Here is a 17,741-nt window from a genome sequence, read left to right as displayed (position 1 = left end):
TTCTCCAGCCCAGGGGAATAGATGCCTTTTCCTGATCTCTTTCTCTTTATATCCTCCACAGGATTCTTTTATTACAGATGTTTGCTCTTTTCTTTTTTTTTTCTATTCTGCATCCAAAGACCACCAAACCAACAAATCTTAGCGCTGTATTTTAGAATTTACTTTGAAGAATGGATCTGAAAGTCAGACTCCTTTCTATTAGCCCAAAGGAAGCTGAGAACATGACACTTTTGGCCTCAGGTGAATCTTTTATTACTTCAAACTAAGACATTTTTTCAAGGACAGTAGCACAGTCATTGTCACAAGCATGTTAATATATCTACTTTTTGATAAAGAGTATACTACAAGTCATGCTATTCATATTTTCAATAGCATTCTGGCAAAAATCAAAGACATTTCCAATTGTGTCAAACATTGGATGAGTAAATTCTACTTTCTGCCTTTGAGTAAATAAATGGGGTCAAATAAGTGGTGGATAACAGATCATGTGAAGGGTCTCTTAAAATCTGCCCTTTACTCTAATGACCATTAGCCCCTTCGGTTACCACTGAACTTCTCAGCTATTTTCTGTAGTTCCAAATCCATCGCAGCCAAGTTTTCAAGTTCTTTTTCCTAGAAAATACAGAAAAGTGGAGGCATGAGGTCCCAGATCAAAAAACAACCTACTTTTTTGTAGTTTGAGGGAGTATGAACAGAAAAGGGAGTTTTTGATATGTTAGAGGCTACAGAAGATACTCTATATCAGTGGTTTTCAAAATGCAGTTCCTTGACCAGCAGCATCAGCATCACTAGGGAACTTATCAGAAATATAGGTTCTTGGGCCCTACCTGGGGCCTACCTACCAAACCTGACACTCTAAGGCTAGAAATACCATATGATTCTGATACACATTCAACTTTGAGAAGCACCAACATACATAATCAATACTGGGAGAAAAAGAAAAAAAAAAAAAAAAAAACACTGTTAAGGAAGGTAATGCTCCAGGAATGTTACTTCTCCCAGAGGTAGATGTCTGATGTAGGCTAGGAGATAATAAAGAGAGAACAAAGTAACTAATTTCTGTATCGTCTGTTCTTTCCTACCCTGGGAAATGGTGATGAAAAGTCAAATGATCAAGAAGAATACACTAGGCCAGTGGTTTTCAACCTTGGCTGAATATTGAAACCACCTGGGAGCTTTAAAACATCCTGATGCCCAGGCAGCACCCAGGACCAGACAGAATCTCTGGGGGTGGGTCCCAGAATGTCAGTAACTTTTCAAGCTCTCCAGGTGATGACAATGTGTAGCTGAGGTTGAGAAGCACTACAGTGGGAGGAAGGTGACAGGGATGTGGACAACGGCTAGATGCCAGGTAGAAGTCAAACCTAGATGTTGTCTCCATTCCCTTACTAGGTCTACAGTCTCATGGTGATTAATTCCCATCATTTCCCCCGTAACATTAGATAATCTTGTACATAACATACTAACATTAACTATCTGAAGTTAGTTTTAAACAGAAGCCCCACACTATACCTCTTCCTCCGTCAGAACTCCTTGGCCAGCCCTCTCCTCTTCATTTTCTGCTGTGTGTTGTGGGCTCATCTGCTCCTCGGAGTCATAGAAGTCTGGGAACTCAGCTGACTTCTTCCTGTAGTGAAGGAGCTGGTCCAGTTCGGCCACTCGGTCATACTGCCTTTTTAGATCCAGTGTGGGGTCCAGGTTTCTCTTCTCATACCCCCAGTTTACATCCTCTTCAAAAGGCTTTTTCTCCCACCAGTCATAGTTGTATTCTGGGAAGAAATTTCTCTCATTCAAGGTCAGCCCATTTTCCTCTTCACCCTCAAGAAAACTGTCATCCATGTGGCCTTTTCTCTCAAAACGGCTGCTCTTCCACTGGGGAGTGTCGTAGAATGGATTGAGTAGCTCCCCTAATCTGTTTTCAGTGATGTGACGGGGAGCATGCTGTTTGCCTCGAAGCCTAGCCTCTTCCCTGTTCTCGTCAGCGTCTCGCGGGTCTCCCTGCGGCTGCCACTTCCCTCTGGCTGCTTCCTCACCCTTTTCCTCACCATAGTCGAGATAATTTCTCAGCTCGCCTGGTAGGCGGCGCCTCGCCTTGTCCCTCTGGCTGTCCTGAACACGGTGGTGCGTTTCACCCAAGAACCGTTCCTCTTCTGTTTGGCCTAGCGTGGAGAAGCCCGCCGCCTCCCCTCCCCGGGCTCTGAAGCTGGGTCCCCGGGCCGGATCCCTCTCTTCCTCGCTTTCCTCGCTGTATCCCTGCGCCGTGTTTAGATCCGGGCTGAGGCCATGTCTCTTGTTTTCCTGCTCTAGGCTCTCCTCGCTGGGAAGCCTTAGAGCCTGGTGCTCTCCACGGCCTCTGCCCCCGAATCGTGCCTCCTGCAAGTCTCCAGGAGCCTGGGCAGCTGAGTGTCTCCTCACTTCCTCCCCATATTTGGCTCCCTCCTCCAAAGCCCTAAAGTGGGCTGGATGGTGGGCTTTCTCTTCCCCTGAGTTGGCCGTGCCCACGTGTGACTCCTCCTCTAGGGGAGGATTCCCCTCCTGAGAGGATCTGTCGGGCCTGCTCCTCCCGTGGTGGTGTCTTGGCCTCGAGCGCCGTTTGTCCACCTCAGGGCTGGCATCCTCTTCGCTTTCTCCGGGTGCTTCCTGGCCCTCTGGACGGTGTTGGAGCTCTTGGGGCCAGTTCTCCTGGCTCTTGGTCTCCTCTCCGCTCTCCTGGCTGCTCCTCTCCCGGCTGTGTGACTTGTCAAGGGCCCCGGCAGACTGTGTATCATATCTGGACACTAACTCCTCTTTCTTAGCCGGAGTCTGGTTTCTTTGGTTGAGAAAGGCCGTTTGTGCCTTTCCAGGCCCTTCAGACAGTCTCTCCTCACTGCCAATTTCTCCACGTTCCCTTTTCTGATATTTTAGCATTTCTTCCTCCCTGTTCTGTCCCTCGCTCTTAGAATAGCGTGTCTTTGCTTCTTTGGCCACTTGACTTCCCGGGGGCTCACCTGCCCACTCATGGCTATGCCCACCGCTCTCCGTGTCTGCTACTGTTGGGACTTGGGCATCCCCCTCCCCTGAGTCCTCCCTACTGGAGAGCTTAGCGGCTTCTGAGGTGTCAGCTGGGTCTCTCAACAATCTCACTTCGAACCTTGTGTTTTGATTTTCACTTTTCTCTTCATCTTTGAGCTCTTTTCCATCTATAATGAAAATAAAAAAGAGTATCACTTCAGAATTGCTTGTGGTTCAGTAAGCACCAGCCTCAGTGATCACTACAAACCCTAAAGATCCTGAAAATCCTTGGGTAATTTTTTAAGTTAATTTTTTTAAGATTATTTTTGAAAGAAAGAAAGTGAAAGTGAAGTCACTCAGTCGTGTCCGACTCTTTGTGACCCCGTGGACTGTAGCCTACCAAGCTCCTCTGTCCATGGCATTCTCCAGGCAAGAATACTGGAGTGGGCTGCCATTTCCTTCTCCAGGGGATCTTCCTTACCCAGGGATTGAACCCGGGTTTCCCACATTGGAGGCAGACGCTTTAACCTCTGAGCCACCAGGGAAGTGGTATGAAAACTCCTTAGCTGTATTTAAATCTGATAATAAATACATATTTATTTTTTCATAACACCCAATAAGCATCTTTTGTTTTGGCTGCATTTGGGGGCGGGGTTCTTCTTTGCTGCCTGCGGGCTTTTCTCTAGTTGCAATGAGTTGGGGGTCTACTCTTCCTTGTGATGTGCAGGCGTCTCATTGTCGTGGCTTCTTTTGTTGCGGAGCACAGGCTCAGTAGTTGTGGTGTATTGGGCTAAGTTGCTCCAAGACATGTGGCACTTCCAGGACCAGGCATCAAATGTATGTCTTCTGCATTGTTAGGTGGATTCTTAACCACTGGATCACCTGAGCATCTTTCAGTTACCAAACTAAAACTCAAGTATAGGTTTATAAAATACTATAAAAATTCTATAAAATGTTAGAATTTAGAACCAGAAGAAACCTTAGAATTTGTGTAGTTCAACCTCCTTGTGACTACAGAGACATTGAGGCTCAGAGAGGTGTAATTAAGGACCATTCTTTAAAACGGAGAAGGTGATGGCACCCCACTCCAGTACTCTTGCCTGGCAAATCCCATGGATGGAGGAGCCTGGTGGGCTGCAGTCCATGGGGTCTCGAAGAGTCGGACACTACTGAGCAACTTCCCTTTCACTTTTCACTTTCATGCATTGCAGAAGGAAATGGCAACCCACTCCAGTGTTCTTGCCTGGAGAATCCCAGGGACAGGGGAGCCTGGTGGGCTGCTGTCTATGGGGTCACACAGAATCAGACACTACTGAAGTGACTTAGCCACTAGCCAAGCCTTTAAAAATTAGCATTGTGTATTGTGTTGGACTGTGTTGAACATTATTTCTTTGTAAATGAATGTAGAAATGAAGACTTTGGTTGATCCAACATTGACTTTCTTCATCACTGCAGCATTTCTCTGACTAGCAATGTGATGATGTAACAAATGAGAGTTTCTCATTTAATAATTAAAAAAAATTGTGTAATGTTTTGGGAAAAAAAAACAAATAAATAATAAAAATTACCATTGTGTAAATATCTCCCACTAGAACCCAGCTAAATAAAGTTAAATAGCCAAAATGGGAAATATCAGGTTCAAGAGAGGATTAAATTTCTTTAATTATTAGTTTGTTGTTGTTCAGTCACTCAGACTTATCTGACTCTTAGTTTATCAGACATTAATTATCCAATCAACTGTATAAATGCAACTTAGCAGTAAGTGACAATATAACTTAATAATTGGTGATAAGCAGGGTGTGTATTTCTTCTGAGAAAACTGCACAGCAGTGGAAGGGATCATGTCCTTCCCTCATTCAGGTTCCATCTGCCCCTCCTGTTCTCAAATGTTGAGAATGAACTTCAGTAAACTGAATTATCTTTGTATTACACAAGTCAACAGTTATAGTAGATGGTGTAACAAATATTTTAACTGAATATTGTTTCCTTTCATCTTTTCCAAATGTTGACAGCTTCTTTTTTTAAAGTTATTTAATTTTAACTGGAAGATAATTGTTTTACCATGTTGTGTTGGTTTCTACCATATATCAACATGAATCAGCCACAGGTATACACATGTCCCCTCCCTCTTGAACCTCCCTTCCACCTCTTACCCCATCCCAGCCCTCTAGATTATCAGAGAACACCAGGCTGAGCTCCCTGCTCTAAATGGCAACTTCCCATTAACTATCTATTTTACACTTGGTAATGTATATTTTTCAATGCTATTCTCTCAATTTGTCCCACCATCTTCTTCCCACGCTGTGTCCATAAGTGTATTCTCTATGTCTGAGTCTCTATTCCTGTCCTACAAATAGATTCATTAGTACCATTTTTCTAGATTCCGTATATATGTGTTAATATACAATATTTGTTTTTCACTTTCTGACCTACTTCATTCTATATAACAGGCTCTAGGTTCATCTACCTCACTAAACTGACTCAAATTTATTATTTGTTGACAGCTTCTTTACTAAGGTAAGGTCAGGTAAGGTCACTCAGTCATGTCCGACTCTTTCCTAACCCACAGACTGTAGCTTACCAGGCTCTTCCGTCTATGGGATTTTCCAGGCAAGAGTTCTGGAGTGGGTTGCCATTTCCTTCTCCAGAGGATCTTCCAAACCCAGGGATCGAACTCAGGTCTCCCACACTGTAGGCAGACACTTTACTGTCTGAGCCACAAGGGAAGTCCCTTAACTCAAGGGCATCCCACGAAAGGAGATAATGCAGTTAACACTGAGTTGTTAGCTTGGAATGCTTGGATTTCAACGGATGTCACTGAGTTCAGATAGAACAACTGCAGTCAAGGCCGCTCACAGCTCTGGGCTGACCTCTGTGCCATCCATGGTGAGAGCCACCAACCCTTTGTGGCTATTGAGGACTTGAAATGTGGCTGGTCCAAACGGAGACATGCCATAAATATAAGACACAACAAGATGTCAGATACTTCAGATTAAAAAAAGAATGTAAGATGTCTCAAATTTTCATATTGATTATATGTTGAAATGATAATATTTTGGATGTACAGTATAATATAAATATATTGGATGTATAAAAATTATATTGATAAAGTAAATGGGAAAAATTAAATGTATTATTATTTGCTTATTAAATTTATTATTATTCTTTTTACTTTTTTAAGGTGGCTACTGGAAAATCTGAAATTATATTTGTGGTTCACATGGTATTTCTACTGAACAGCTCTTGATGATTCATTTTGAATTGACATTTGCAAAACAGAAAAAATGCCTTACAAATAGCTGTGAAAAGAAGAGAGGTGAAAAGCAAAGGAGAAAAGGAAAGATATAAGCATCTGAATGCAGAGTTCCAAAGAATAGCAAGGAGAGATAAGAAAGCCTTCTTCAGTGATCAATGCAAAGACATAGAGGAAAACAACAGAATGGGAAAGACTAGAGATCTCTTCAAGAAAATTAGAGAGATACCAAGGGGACATTTCATTCAAAGATGGGCTCGATAAAGGACAGAAATGGTCTGGACCTAACAGAAGCAGAAGATATTAAGAAGAGGTGGCAAGAACTGTACACAGAAGAACTGTACAAAAAAGATCTTCATGACCCAGATAATCATGATGATATGATCACAAATCTAGAGCCAGACATCTTGGAAAGTGAAGTCAAGTGGGCCTTAGAAAGCATCACTACGAACAAAGTTAGTGGAGGTGATGGAATTCCAGGGGAGCTGTTTCAAATCCTGAAAGATGATGGTGTGAAAGTGCTGCACTCAATATGCCAGCAAATTTGGAAAACTGAGCAGTGGCCACAGGATTGGAAAAGGTCAGTTTTCATTCCAATTCCAAAGAAAGGCAATGCGAAAGAATGCTCAAACTACCACACAATTGCACTCATCTCACATGCTAGTAAAGTAATGCTCAAAATTCTCCAAGCCAGGCTTCAGCAATATGTGAACCGTGAACTCCCTGATGTTCAAGCTGGTTTTAGAAAAGGCAGAGGATCGAATTGCCAACATCCGCTGGATCATCGAAAAAGCAAGAGTTCCAGAAAAACATCTATTTCTGCTTTATTGGCTATGCCAATGCCTTTGACTGTGTGGATCACAAGAAACTGTGGAAAATTCTGAAAGAGATGGGAATACCAGACCACCTGACCTGCCTCTTGAGAAATCTGTATACAGGTCAGGAAGCAACAGTTAGAACTGGACCTGGAACAACAGACTGGTTCCAAATAGGAAAAGGAGTACGTCAAGGATGTATATCGTCACCCTGTTTATTTAACTTCTATGCAGAGTACATCATGAGAAACGCTGGACTGCAAGAAACACAAGCTGGAATCAAGACTGCCGGGAGAAATATCAATAACCTCAGGTATGCAGATGACACCACCCTTATGGCAGAAAGTGAAGAGGAGCTAAAAAGCCTCTTGATGAAAGTGAAAGAGGAGAGTGAAAAAGTTGGCTTAAAGCTCAACATTCAGAAAATGAAGATCATGGCATCCGGTCCCATCACTTCATGGGAAATAGATGGGGAAACAGTGGAAACAGTGTCAGAGTTTATTTTTCAGTGCTCCAAAATCACTGCAGATGGTGACTGCAGCCATGAAATTAAAAGACGCTTAGTCCTTGGAAGAAAAGTTATGAACAACCTAGATAGTATATTCAAAAGCAGAGACATTACTTTGCCGACTAAGGTCCGTCTAGTCAAGGCTATGGTTTTTCCTGTGGTCATGTATGGATGTGAGAGTTGGACTGTGAAGAAGGCTGAGCACTGAAGAATTGATGCATTTGAACTGTGGTGTTGGAGAAGACTCTTGAGAGTCCCTTGGACTGCAAGGAGATCCAACCAGTCCATTCTGAAGGAGATCAGTCCTGGGTGTTCTTTGGAAGGAATGATGCTAAAGCTGAAACTCCAGTACTTTGGCCACCTGATGCGAAGAGTTGACTCATTGCCAAAGACCCTGATGCTGGGAGGGATTGGGGGCAGAAGGAGAAGGGGACGACTGAGGATGAAATGGCTGGATGGCATCATGGACTCGATGGACGTGAGTCTGAGTGAACTCCGGAAGATGGTGATGGACAGGGAGGCCTGGCGTGCTGTGATTCATGGGGTCGCAAAGAGTCGGACACGACTGAGTGACTGAACTGAACTGAACTGAACTTTGTAAAAATGTCCAAGAAAGCAGTCTATTCCTCTCTGCTTAAAAGCCTAGTCAGGCACAATATTCTCATGTTTTATGAGGCAACTGAAATGTCCCTGACCTTGGGCTAGCTGCTCACCAATGCCTCTGCCTTTTAAGAGCCAGTGATGGTGTGTGCAGCACTGAGGCAGGGCTGACCATATAGCCATAGATAAGCAGGGAGGATCTGAGCAGATACTGACATCATTCAAACAGGATCTCAGCTTCCCTAGGCAGAGGCTGTGTGCCCCATTTCCTACTCCCTGCTGGTAAGGAGGAGAATTATTTTTATTTTTTCCTGGTTAAATGTATGCTGCCTATAGCAGCTTGCCTGAGACTTAGCACTTCTTCCTAAATTTAGCTTTTAGCCCCTTCAGGTGAGATATGAGAAGGGCTGCGATTAGCAGCATACAGTTTTGTCAATCTGAAAATGAAAGTGTGAAGCTCACTCTTACTTCAAGTAAAAAGGGGAAAAATGCACATTTCTTCCCTGACTGTCATGTTGCAAAGAGGACCATATCAACCAGGTCAAATAGATTTTTATACCTGCTAAATTGGACCATGAATTCCCTAAGGTATCTTCAAACCGTGAAACAATGATTCTTCTCTATCCCCCAAATGTTCATTTGTTCAGCACATCCAGAGATGTGCTGGAGAGAGTGGGAGTGGAGATGGGTTGGGGATGGGAGGGAGGCTGCGTGAAGTAATTCATCCATCTGGTTGGCAGAAAACTCTATAAGTTTTCTGATAAGCATAAGACATATCGGTGAAAGAGAAAACCAGAATAAGACAAGAGTGGACAAAGAATGTCGCCTGCCAAGTCAGTAAACAAAGGATGTTTTTTCTGGTCACCATGACATCAACCACACCTAATTGTGTTCCCAGAGGGGATTTAGGAAGGAGAAAAATAAGATAAAAGTACATATTCTAAGGGATGACTTCAGTAATCCCAGACTCTTACATCTTCCCATATGTAGAAAAGTGCCAAATTCATTAACTTAAGATGTCTAGTTATCTTCAGTTAACAGTAATCTTTTGAAGTTCTGATTACCTGGTTTTTGTTGCAAAAACTCCTATATATCCTGGCTCCTCCCTTACCTCTTCAAAATAGTCCCTCAGAGCTGTCTGAGAGGCTGTTTCCTGGGCTTAAGTCCTCAATATGTCCATGGAATAAAACATAATTCTCAACTTTTGGTTGTGCTTTTTTTTTCCAGTCGACAGAAATTATGAACTAGTAGCCCAGAGGTGAGTTATATTTGGTCTAAATAACATTTTCAGTAAATTTGAATTCAGACGCAATACTTAAATGCCAGGAGATACTGCTTAGAAAAATCCAACTTTTAAATTATTGTGAAAAATCCCAAGATCTCTCAACAGAATCCATATTTCTCTCACAATAGGATTGAAGCTGCGAAAAATCTACTCCCCTTTAGAAGGGGCATGGATCCTCCAGTTTGTGAGTCACTTCCTGTCCTGTTTTACTCCTTTCTGTTATCTGTCTGTCTGGCCCTGACTGGTGTTTGAGTCTCTGCCACCCTGGAGGAGCTCAAATTTTCCTGATCTCACTATTGAATGGCTCTCTTGCTGTGATGTCTCTAAGGTCCTGATAGACATGGGTCATTTAATTTTTACCAGTTTACCTGGGGATCTCTCAAGAGACCTCAAAAAAACCCAGGGCACAGTCAATGATGAGCAAAAGCTAGAATCCTACCTGAGGGTTAAGAATCTGATCTCGGCAGTTAACAGCAGTTTGCCCTACAATCAATAACTCTTCTAAGTGACTGAACAACGAAAAGCAATCATGGTTCTTTGATGACCTAGTCTGACAGACCCGGAACTTCTACATCCATCTGGTAAACAAAGAAAGGGGAAGGGAGAGAGCCAGATGGGTTGGCCCAAAGGAGCAGATTTTAGTCCCTGCCAGGAGACCCAGCCCTGCTCTCACTCATTCCTTGCAATGGTTAATAAGCTCATTCAAACAAGCTCATTCCTGTAACTGCTGGAAGAGAAAGCTGGGGAGAAATTCATAGAAGTATTAGATTGGGAGTGGTAAGGAAGCTTCCTTCCACTGTGCATGGGGCTCATAGGACCTCAAGCTCCCACACCTCTTATGGTTATCCTGAAGCCCCCAGTGGTGCATGGAGTCGCCCAGGTTACTCTTTTGGCTAGTCACTAATACTTTTTTAAAATATAATTTTATACATGGGGCCTCATGTGCAGCAATGGAAAGAGAGTATTATCTTGCAATGGGAGATTTTGAAGGTGAAAAGAAAAAAATAAAATCTTTTGTTCATAGCCTGACTCAAAATTTAAAAGCAGAGAAAGATGTTAAAGAGAGCAGAGCTTTGGGGATTTTTTTTGAATCAGTTTGACTTTATGATAAAAGAGATGCATAGTTTTGTAAAATTTGTCTCTTTGAGTCAACTCCCGATGAATACTGGTTGTATCACTGTTCGAATTTTGTTTTCAGCATAAGCTGCTTTGCAGAGAAACATCCCAGTCTATACTCAGAAGGCCATCACTCTGACTTTTTGGATGCTCTAAGTCTGTCCCCACCCCTTCCAATTCTCAGGCCTGAAACTCCTGACACCATTTGGTAGTACCACTCATTCTAACAATGGACTTCCCAGGTGGTGCAGAGGTAAAGAATCCACCTGCCAATGCAGGAGACTCAGGTTCTATCCCTGGTTCAGGAATATTCCCTGAAGAAGGAAATGGCAAACCACTTCAATATTTTTGCCTGGAAAATTCCATGGACAGAAGAGTCTGGCAGGAGCTGCCAAGAGTTGCACTTGTGCACGTGTGCATGCATGCACGCACACACACACACACACACATTCTAATAAACTATGCATTAAAATGGCTTAACCAATTTGTTACATAAATGGCCAAAAGTTTCCCAGTCACCTTTCCAAGCTTCTAACTCCTCGTTGTCAGAAGAATAGAAAACAAAGCATAATTTTTGTTTTCTTCTATCCTTTCATCTTTCAACACTTCTCCCCTCTGTCTAAACACAAACAAGCATTCCCCACACCTCCCTCCACTAAATAAAAGCCTGTTTTAAAATTCCAAACTCTCAAACCAAGGAATTTAAGAACTGATAAACATCTCACAGACTATCACTGAGTTCAGCTCCCTCATTTAATTTGAGGAAATAGGCCCAGAGAGGCAAGGGGTCTTCCCCATGGTAAAACTAGCTATTAAGTGAAGTAGAATAGCAAGGACTAAAAGCCATAGCTTATCTCCCCAGATACTGATTGAGCCTGTACCCTTCCCACTGCATCACACCCCTGGGTCATAGGGAAGTAAAGTGGAAGTTGAAATGGAGGGAGCAGGAGAAAGGACAAATCTTTGTCGGACACTTACTATTCTTCAGGACTTGTCGGCACTCAGGGCTGATGGGTGGAGCGCTGGACTTCAACAGGGCGTTTGAGAGGACCTCGATGATGCAGTGAGTCACCTAGAGGGGAACCCAAAAGTAGGTTGGCAAAGCTGGTGTCACCGGGATGGACTACTTAACCCAGAGCTGCTGTCAAGAGAAGCTTGACTGTGTGACCTGTACTTATGCAAAATCCTTGGAGGAATGTAGAGTCACAAGGTCTGTACTGAAACCTCCCAGGCCTCTCCACAGAGCAGTGCAAAAAGGCACTGGGTCAAGACTGTCCAGAGAAAGAAATAAATACCCACTTCTGAACAGATTAGAAGGAAAATGTGTGATGACAGCTATCCTCATGGGCACTGAAGCATCCAGGAAGAAGATAAAAAAACCAGGGCAAGAGGGGCATCACTTACTCCCGTTTCCACATTGTTGTTTGTTTTTTGTTCTGTTTAGTTTGATGAGATAATAAGTGGGAGAATCCAGAGTCTAGATAAAAGTCTAGATTTCAGAATTCCATTTCAACTTACCATTTCTTCATTGTGGTTGCTGATGTCCACTGGCATAGAGCTGACGGCTTTGAAGGAGAAAAGGAATGGGAAACGACGTGAGTTGATTTTGGAAGCTGTGTGTCTGCAAACTCACAAAATCACCCCACCCCTAGCTTGTTACTTGGGAGGAGGAGCAGAGTCAGAGCTAAGCAAGGTGGAGACAGTTGGGGATGTCTGCCTCAGGGACCAGAATCACCTCAGTTGCATGTATACACACACACATACACATACACAGCTGTTTTCCCTTAACATGTTGTAGGCAAGATTAGGAATCTTATATCCAATATAAATCATATCCACAGAAGAAGACCTTCTAGGATACTGACAATTTTCTATTTTCCATCTGGGTGCTGATTACACAGGTGTGTTCAATGAGTGAAAAATTCAGTAAGAAGTATACTTTATTTTTTTGGCCACGTGGCATGTGGGATCTTTCTTTTTTAAAAAAAACTCTTTTTGAAAATAATTTTCTTTATTTATTTTTGGTTGTGCTGGGTCTTTGTTGCTGGATAGGTTTTTCTCCAGTTGCAGCAAGCAGGGACTACTGTCCATCTGTGGTACGCAGGCTTCTCATTGTGGTGGCTTCTCTTGTGGAACATGGGCTCTAGAATGCAAGGACTCATTAGTTGTGCTGCATAGGCTTAATATAGTTGCAGAACATGGGGTTAGTTGCTCTGAGACATGTGGGATCTTCCTGGATCAGGGATCGAAACCATATCTCCTGCATTAGTAGGTGGATTCTCTAGCACAGAACCACCAGGGAAGCCCAAACTGTAAACTTATAATTCATGCAGTTTTATATATATAAATTAAAAGCAAATCTAGTTTAAATGAAACCAGAGTGCCCTCCTCAACCTTTCTGCCTACTCAGAATGGGTAAAGATATGTGATTCCCTATGCCTCTTCCAGTCCCCAAGAAAATATTTTCCCTGAAATTCATTTCCTTTACAAAAACGTGGTTGTGATTATTTTATGTAATTAATTACCTTGTTTTACCCCAAGTCTTTTCTTAGACAAGCGTGCTTATGTGGCTGTATCAGTGTGGCTTCCCTTCCCCCATGTTGTCTGCATCCAGGTAAAGAACATGAAAGAAAGAAAGAAAGTGGAGTCGCTCAGTCGTGTCTGACTCTTTGCGACCCCACAGACTGACTGTAGCCTACCAGGCTCCTCCATCCATGGGATTTTCCAGGCAAGAATACTGGAGTGGGTTGCCATTTCCTTCTCCAATGGAAATTATCTGATTTTACCAGGACAGCACCAAGTCCATGATAGCACATGCAAATAAGTGTTTAACAGAGGTTCATGAGATATTGCAAAAAGATAAATTTTAATTTATTTAAATTAAATTTTATGAGATTCTGTTTATTTTAAACCCATGATTGAGGTGCTTTTGTCTTCTTAGGAAATACTTCAGGTGTTTTTAATTTTACAGTGCCTTTTTCAGTTGTTTTTATCTTTCACTTTGATTTTGTCCTGTCTAAGCCCTTTCCACTGGAGGAGTTCAAAGCATTTACACATAGGCCCATCTCCATAGTTCTCCTGACACTTCCAGTTATTATCGCTGGAGAAGCTCAGTGCAAAAGATTCTTCCAGGAATCTGAAACAAGTGAAGAGATATTTAGAGCAAGAGCAAAACTCTCAGACATCAGAGATGTAAGCTATTCAAGTGCAGCTGCTTGTTACCAGCAACCTGACCTTTCCCAAATATTTGCTTTCAAAGTCTCTTGAACTGCTTCCCTCTAGTCAAACCATAGCACTCAATTTATAAATAAAACTCCTATTTCATTTACTTACCTTACTGAATTTTCCTTATCAAAGCACAGCCTGGGATCTACTTCAGTTGTTTCAAGGGACTTAAATAATGCAGTGTGTTAAATTAAAATCATGGGTAAAATATTTGAGAGGTGGCTAACAAGGTATGAACCCATAATGTTCCTGAAATGTAGTTCATACAAGATCTGGATGGCCACCTTTGACATTCAAAGTCTAACATGCTAGGCCATTATTTTATCCCCCAAATGACTGTTATTTGAGAACATTCCTACTTCAGCACTTACTCTTTCCACCTGATATCTGGAAAATCCCCTGAAAAGCAATAACTGAGAAAATTACTCCTGCAATAAACTAGAAGGTGCCTTTTTAAATTCTAGCTTTACTAAACTTTCTTTGGTAAGACATTTTCTTGCTAATAACTTTTCTATTTTTTCTCCCTACAAATGTATAATAGTTGCTATTATAAACTATTTGGGGCAGAGGAATATTTTTCTTTAGTGACTCTAAATAATTTGTAACTTATGTTTGTTTTTATAGAACAGTCCTGTTTCCCTGATTGAGGCTCTTCAGATGTGTTTTTGATGGAACTCAGATCTCCTTATGAAAACATATTATGCATCTAGTGAGATATCTAAGTTCTACTGTATTTCTTCCAGTAGAATCTGTGACAGCAAAACCAAAGATATGTTGATACCCCTAAAGTAGCTTATTTTATTTCTGTATAAGTTAAGATTTAGTGGTCACAAAAGAAAACCCAATGATTATGATAAAAGCAAAGTAATCAAATGGCAGAAAAACTTTCAAATAATATCACATGGTAAATTTGAGAATAACTTCCAAAATAATAGTATTCCATAAGACTGACTGCTGAGTTTTCCAAGTTTGCTGGCATATTGAGTGCAGCACTTTCACAACATCATCTCTCAGGATTTGAAATAGCTCAGCTGGAATTCCATCACCTCCACTAGCTTTGGTCATAGTGATGCTTCCTAAAGCCCCCTTGACTTTGCATTCCAGTATGTCTGGCTCTAGATGAGTGATCACACATTGTGGTTATCTGGGTCATTAAGATCTTTTTTGTAGGAGAAGGGGATGACAGTAGATGAGATGGTTGGATGACATCACTGACTCAATGGACATGAGTTTGAGTTAGCTTCAGGATATGATGAAGGACAGGGAAGCCTGGGGTGCTGCGGTCCATGGGGTTGCAAAAAGCTGGATACAACTGAGCGACTGAACAAGAACAACAAATAAGACTAACAAACTAAGGTTTCATCCCAGAGTGAAAATAAAACAGCTATAAAATAATACAGTAAGCAAGCTCTTTTGAATGCAGAAACCACCTTACCTAGTGTAATATGAATAGCATGTAGCTCCTGAATGCATATTAATTTTTAGGATGCATAGTAACTACTGTAGAAAGGTATAGATCTCCTTCCAGAAGCTCATAATGGTAGGAAATAAACCAGATGGTTTCCACAGGATTCCTGTGATTTTGGTAAATAACAAACTCTGCTTGAAGGCTACCATGTCTCATTTCCAAGCATTTGGAGGAGGAGGGAATGGGGAATAGACTTTTTTTTCCTGGGGTGAGAGAAAGTGTTCTGAAATGTTATAACGGTTACACAATCTGTGAGTGTTCAAAAAATCACTGATTTATGCACTTTAGAAAGTATAGATTTTATGGTGTGTGAATTATAGCTCAGTAAAAAACTTTTTTAAAGAATATCATGATTTTAGTTGACATTAAAATATAAACCCTTCTTAAAATATTATCTTGCAAAAGAGCCGTAAATATTTTACCACTATAGGGGCTTCCCTGGTAGCTCAGTGGTAAAGAAACTGCCTGCAATGCAAGAGACTGCATTTGATCCCGGGTTGAGAAGATCCTCTGGAGAAGGGAATGGCAACCCACTCCAGTATTCCTGCCTGGAGAATTCCATGGACAGAGGAACCTGGTGGGCTACAGTCCATGGGGTCCCAAAGAGTCAGACACGACTGGGTGACTAATACACATGTAGGTAAATAAGTCTCAGAAATAACATTGTTTTTGTGGACTATAGCACAATGTATAGCACAGATTTAGCGTATTAAGCAATTCCTTTCTGCAAATATTTTTCATCAGGAAGGACTCTAAATATTTATTTGGCTTTCTTCAATTAAATCATGAACATTTGTAGGCAATTTGTAACAGTGACAAGAATTTTTTGAAAATTCTGAATTTGCAATAAAAAAATTACCTCTGGCTCTTGTCTCTCTTTATATCTGGGATCCAGTAATTACTGTCAATGGAACCCTCATATTCATGGATGGCAATGCTTCAATTCTAGTTAGGAATTTCAGTCTTAGATAAGAACAATATTCTATGAGGTTATTAAGACTGTTTTAAAAAAACCCTCCAGTTTAATCTGGTGGCAGCATATTTATTTTTCAGTGGACTTGTAGCGACTTCAGCATACAAATACACACACACACACACACACTTCCCTCCCCCCCCCAAATTTCCAAAGATCATTGAGATTCAGAGCAGTTTGAAAAATTAATCCCACGATTTTCCACACATTAAAATTGCATCCTCCCAAATTGACTAAAATAATTTATTTTTATTACTCTAAGAATATTTTATTTCACACTCACTATTTTTCTGGAGCACAAAAGTCAAAATATCTATTGCACTTCTCATTTATAACTTAAAGATATATTAATTTGAGTGTGAAATTACCTCTTCCCAGAGACAAAAATATAAAATACAGAAAAACATTACATTAAACCTGTGGATAAATGAACATACATATGTGTCATTTCTTAACATATATGTTAAGAAAAAAGATATATCTTTTATACATATATACATAAGAGGCTTACCTTTATCTCATTATGTTTAAATAATAGTAACAGTCATAGAAAGTATATAGTTGTCAACTAATATAATAGGTGTACTCCTGTCTCTCCGTGGTCATCTGGCTTTAAAAAGCCAAACAAACACTTAATTGCAGATACAGAAAAAGCCTATAACAGCATTTCTCTAAATAGATGGAGAGGATGTGACATTTTAGACATGAGCTAGGAAGTCCTCTGGCTTTTTCCAAGTCAGATGTTGGGGCGGGCAGTTGAAGGGAAACGCTCAGGGAAGGGAAGAAATTAAGACCCTCAATCAAGAGGGAGAGACTTTCCACTCAACCCTGCCTCTTACCCAGTATCCACCAGCCAAGATGCCCAGAACTGCCAAGGAGACAGAGGCTGGCGCTGTCCGCGGTGCTGAACGGCCAGCCGCGCCCACTCACCTGCAACCACCGTGGCTCCCAGAAAGCCGAGAAGGGCGGCCGGCTGCATGGCTTGGCTCGTCCAAATCTGCGCGGAGAAGAGGATAGCAGTCGGAACGGTGAATGACAAGGGGATGGAAGGCGAGATGAAGATGCTCCGGGAAAACAGCCTTGTATCCTGGTCCCCGCGGTGTGGGGCGGTTGGCGCAGGCCCTGCTCTTTTAAAGGGCAAGCCAGGGCCGCAAGGCTGGGAGGGGCTGGCACCCAGGAGGCGGCGCCCCCTCGCTTAGCTCTGACGTCATGAAACGGCCTTCAGGGGCGGTGGCGCACGTAGGTAGAATTTTACGCCAGTGCAGTCGCCTCAGTGCTCCGAGTCTTCAGCGCGAGTGGGGAGTTAGGCAGAAAGGGTGGAAGGAAGAGGGGAGGTAGCTCAAATCGAAGTCCAGAGGGGAGAGGAGGGAGTCCTGCTTAGATTGTCGAAATATATTTCTCTTCTTCCCCGCATCCCGCCTTCCCCAACCCCTCCAAACCCCCCAACCCCCAACCCCAGCCGCCAACCTCCGTATCTAGAAACGTGTTTGAGGCTGTATGAAAGTGT

General features: G+C 42.1%; 1 protein-coding gene across 1 annotated transcript; it reads right to left on the bottom strand.

Annotated features, from left to right (window-relative positions):
* Positions 1–528: 528 nt before the first annotated feature.
* On the bottom strand, positions 529–17,213 carry CHGB (chromogranin B). Its single transcript, XM_068987774.1, has 5 exons — positions 17,165–17,213; positions 12,087–12,133; positions 11,547–11,640; positions 1,513–3,179; positions 529–612 (listed from the first exon to the last, which is right to left on the bottom strand). Exons 1-5 carry the CDS (start codon positions 17,211–17,213, stop codon positions 529–531), a joined length of 1,941 nt encoding a protein of 646 aa, XP_068843875.1.
* Positions 17,214–17,741: the final 528 nt, after the last annotated feature.

Source organism: Capricornis sumatraensis, chromosome 15, assembly GCF_032405125.1.
Source record: "Capricornis sumatraensis isolate serow.1 chromosome 15, serow.2, whole genome shotgun sequence".
In the NCBI taxonomy this organism is placed as follows: Eukaryota; Metazoa; Chordata; class Mammalia; order Artiodactyla; family Bovidae; genus Capricornis; species Capricornis sumatraensis.
This window is presented reverse-complemented; position numbering and strand designations above follow the sequence as displayed.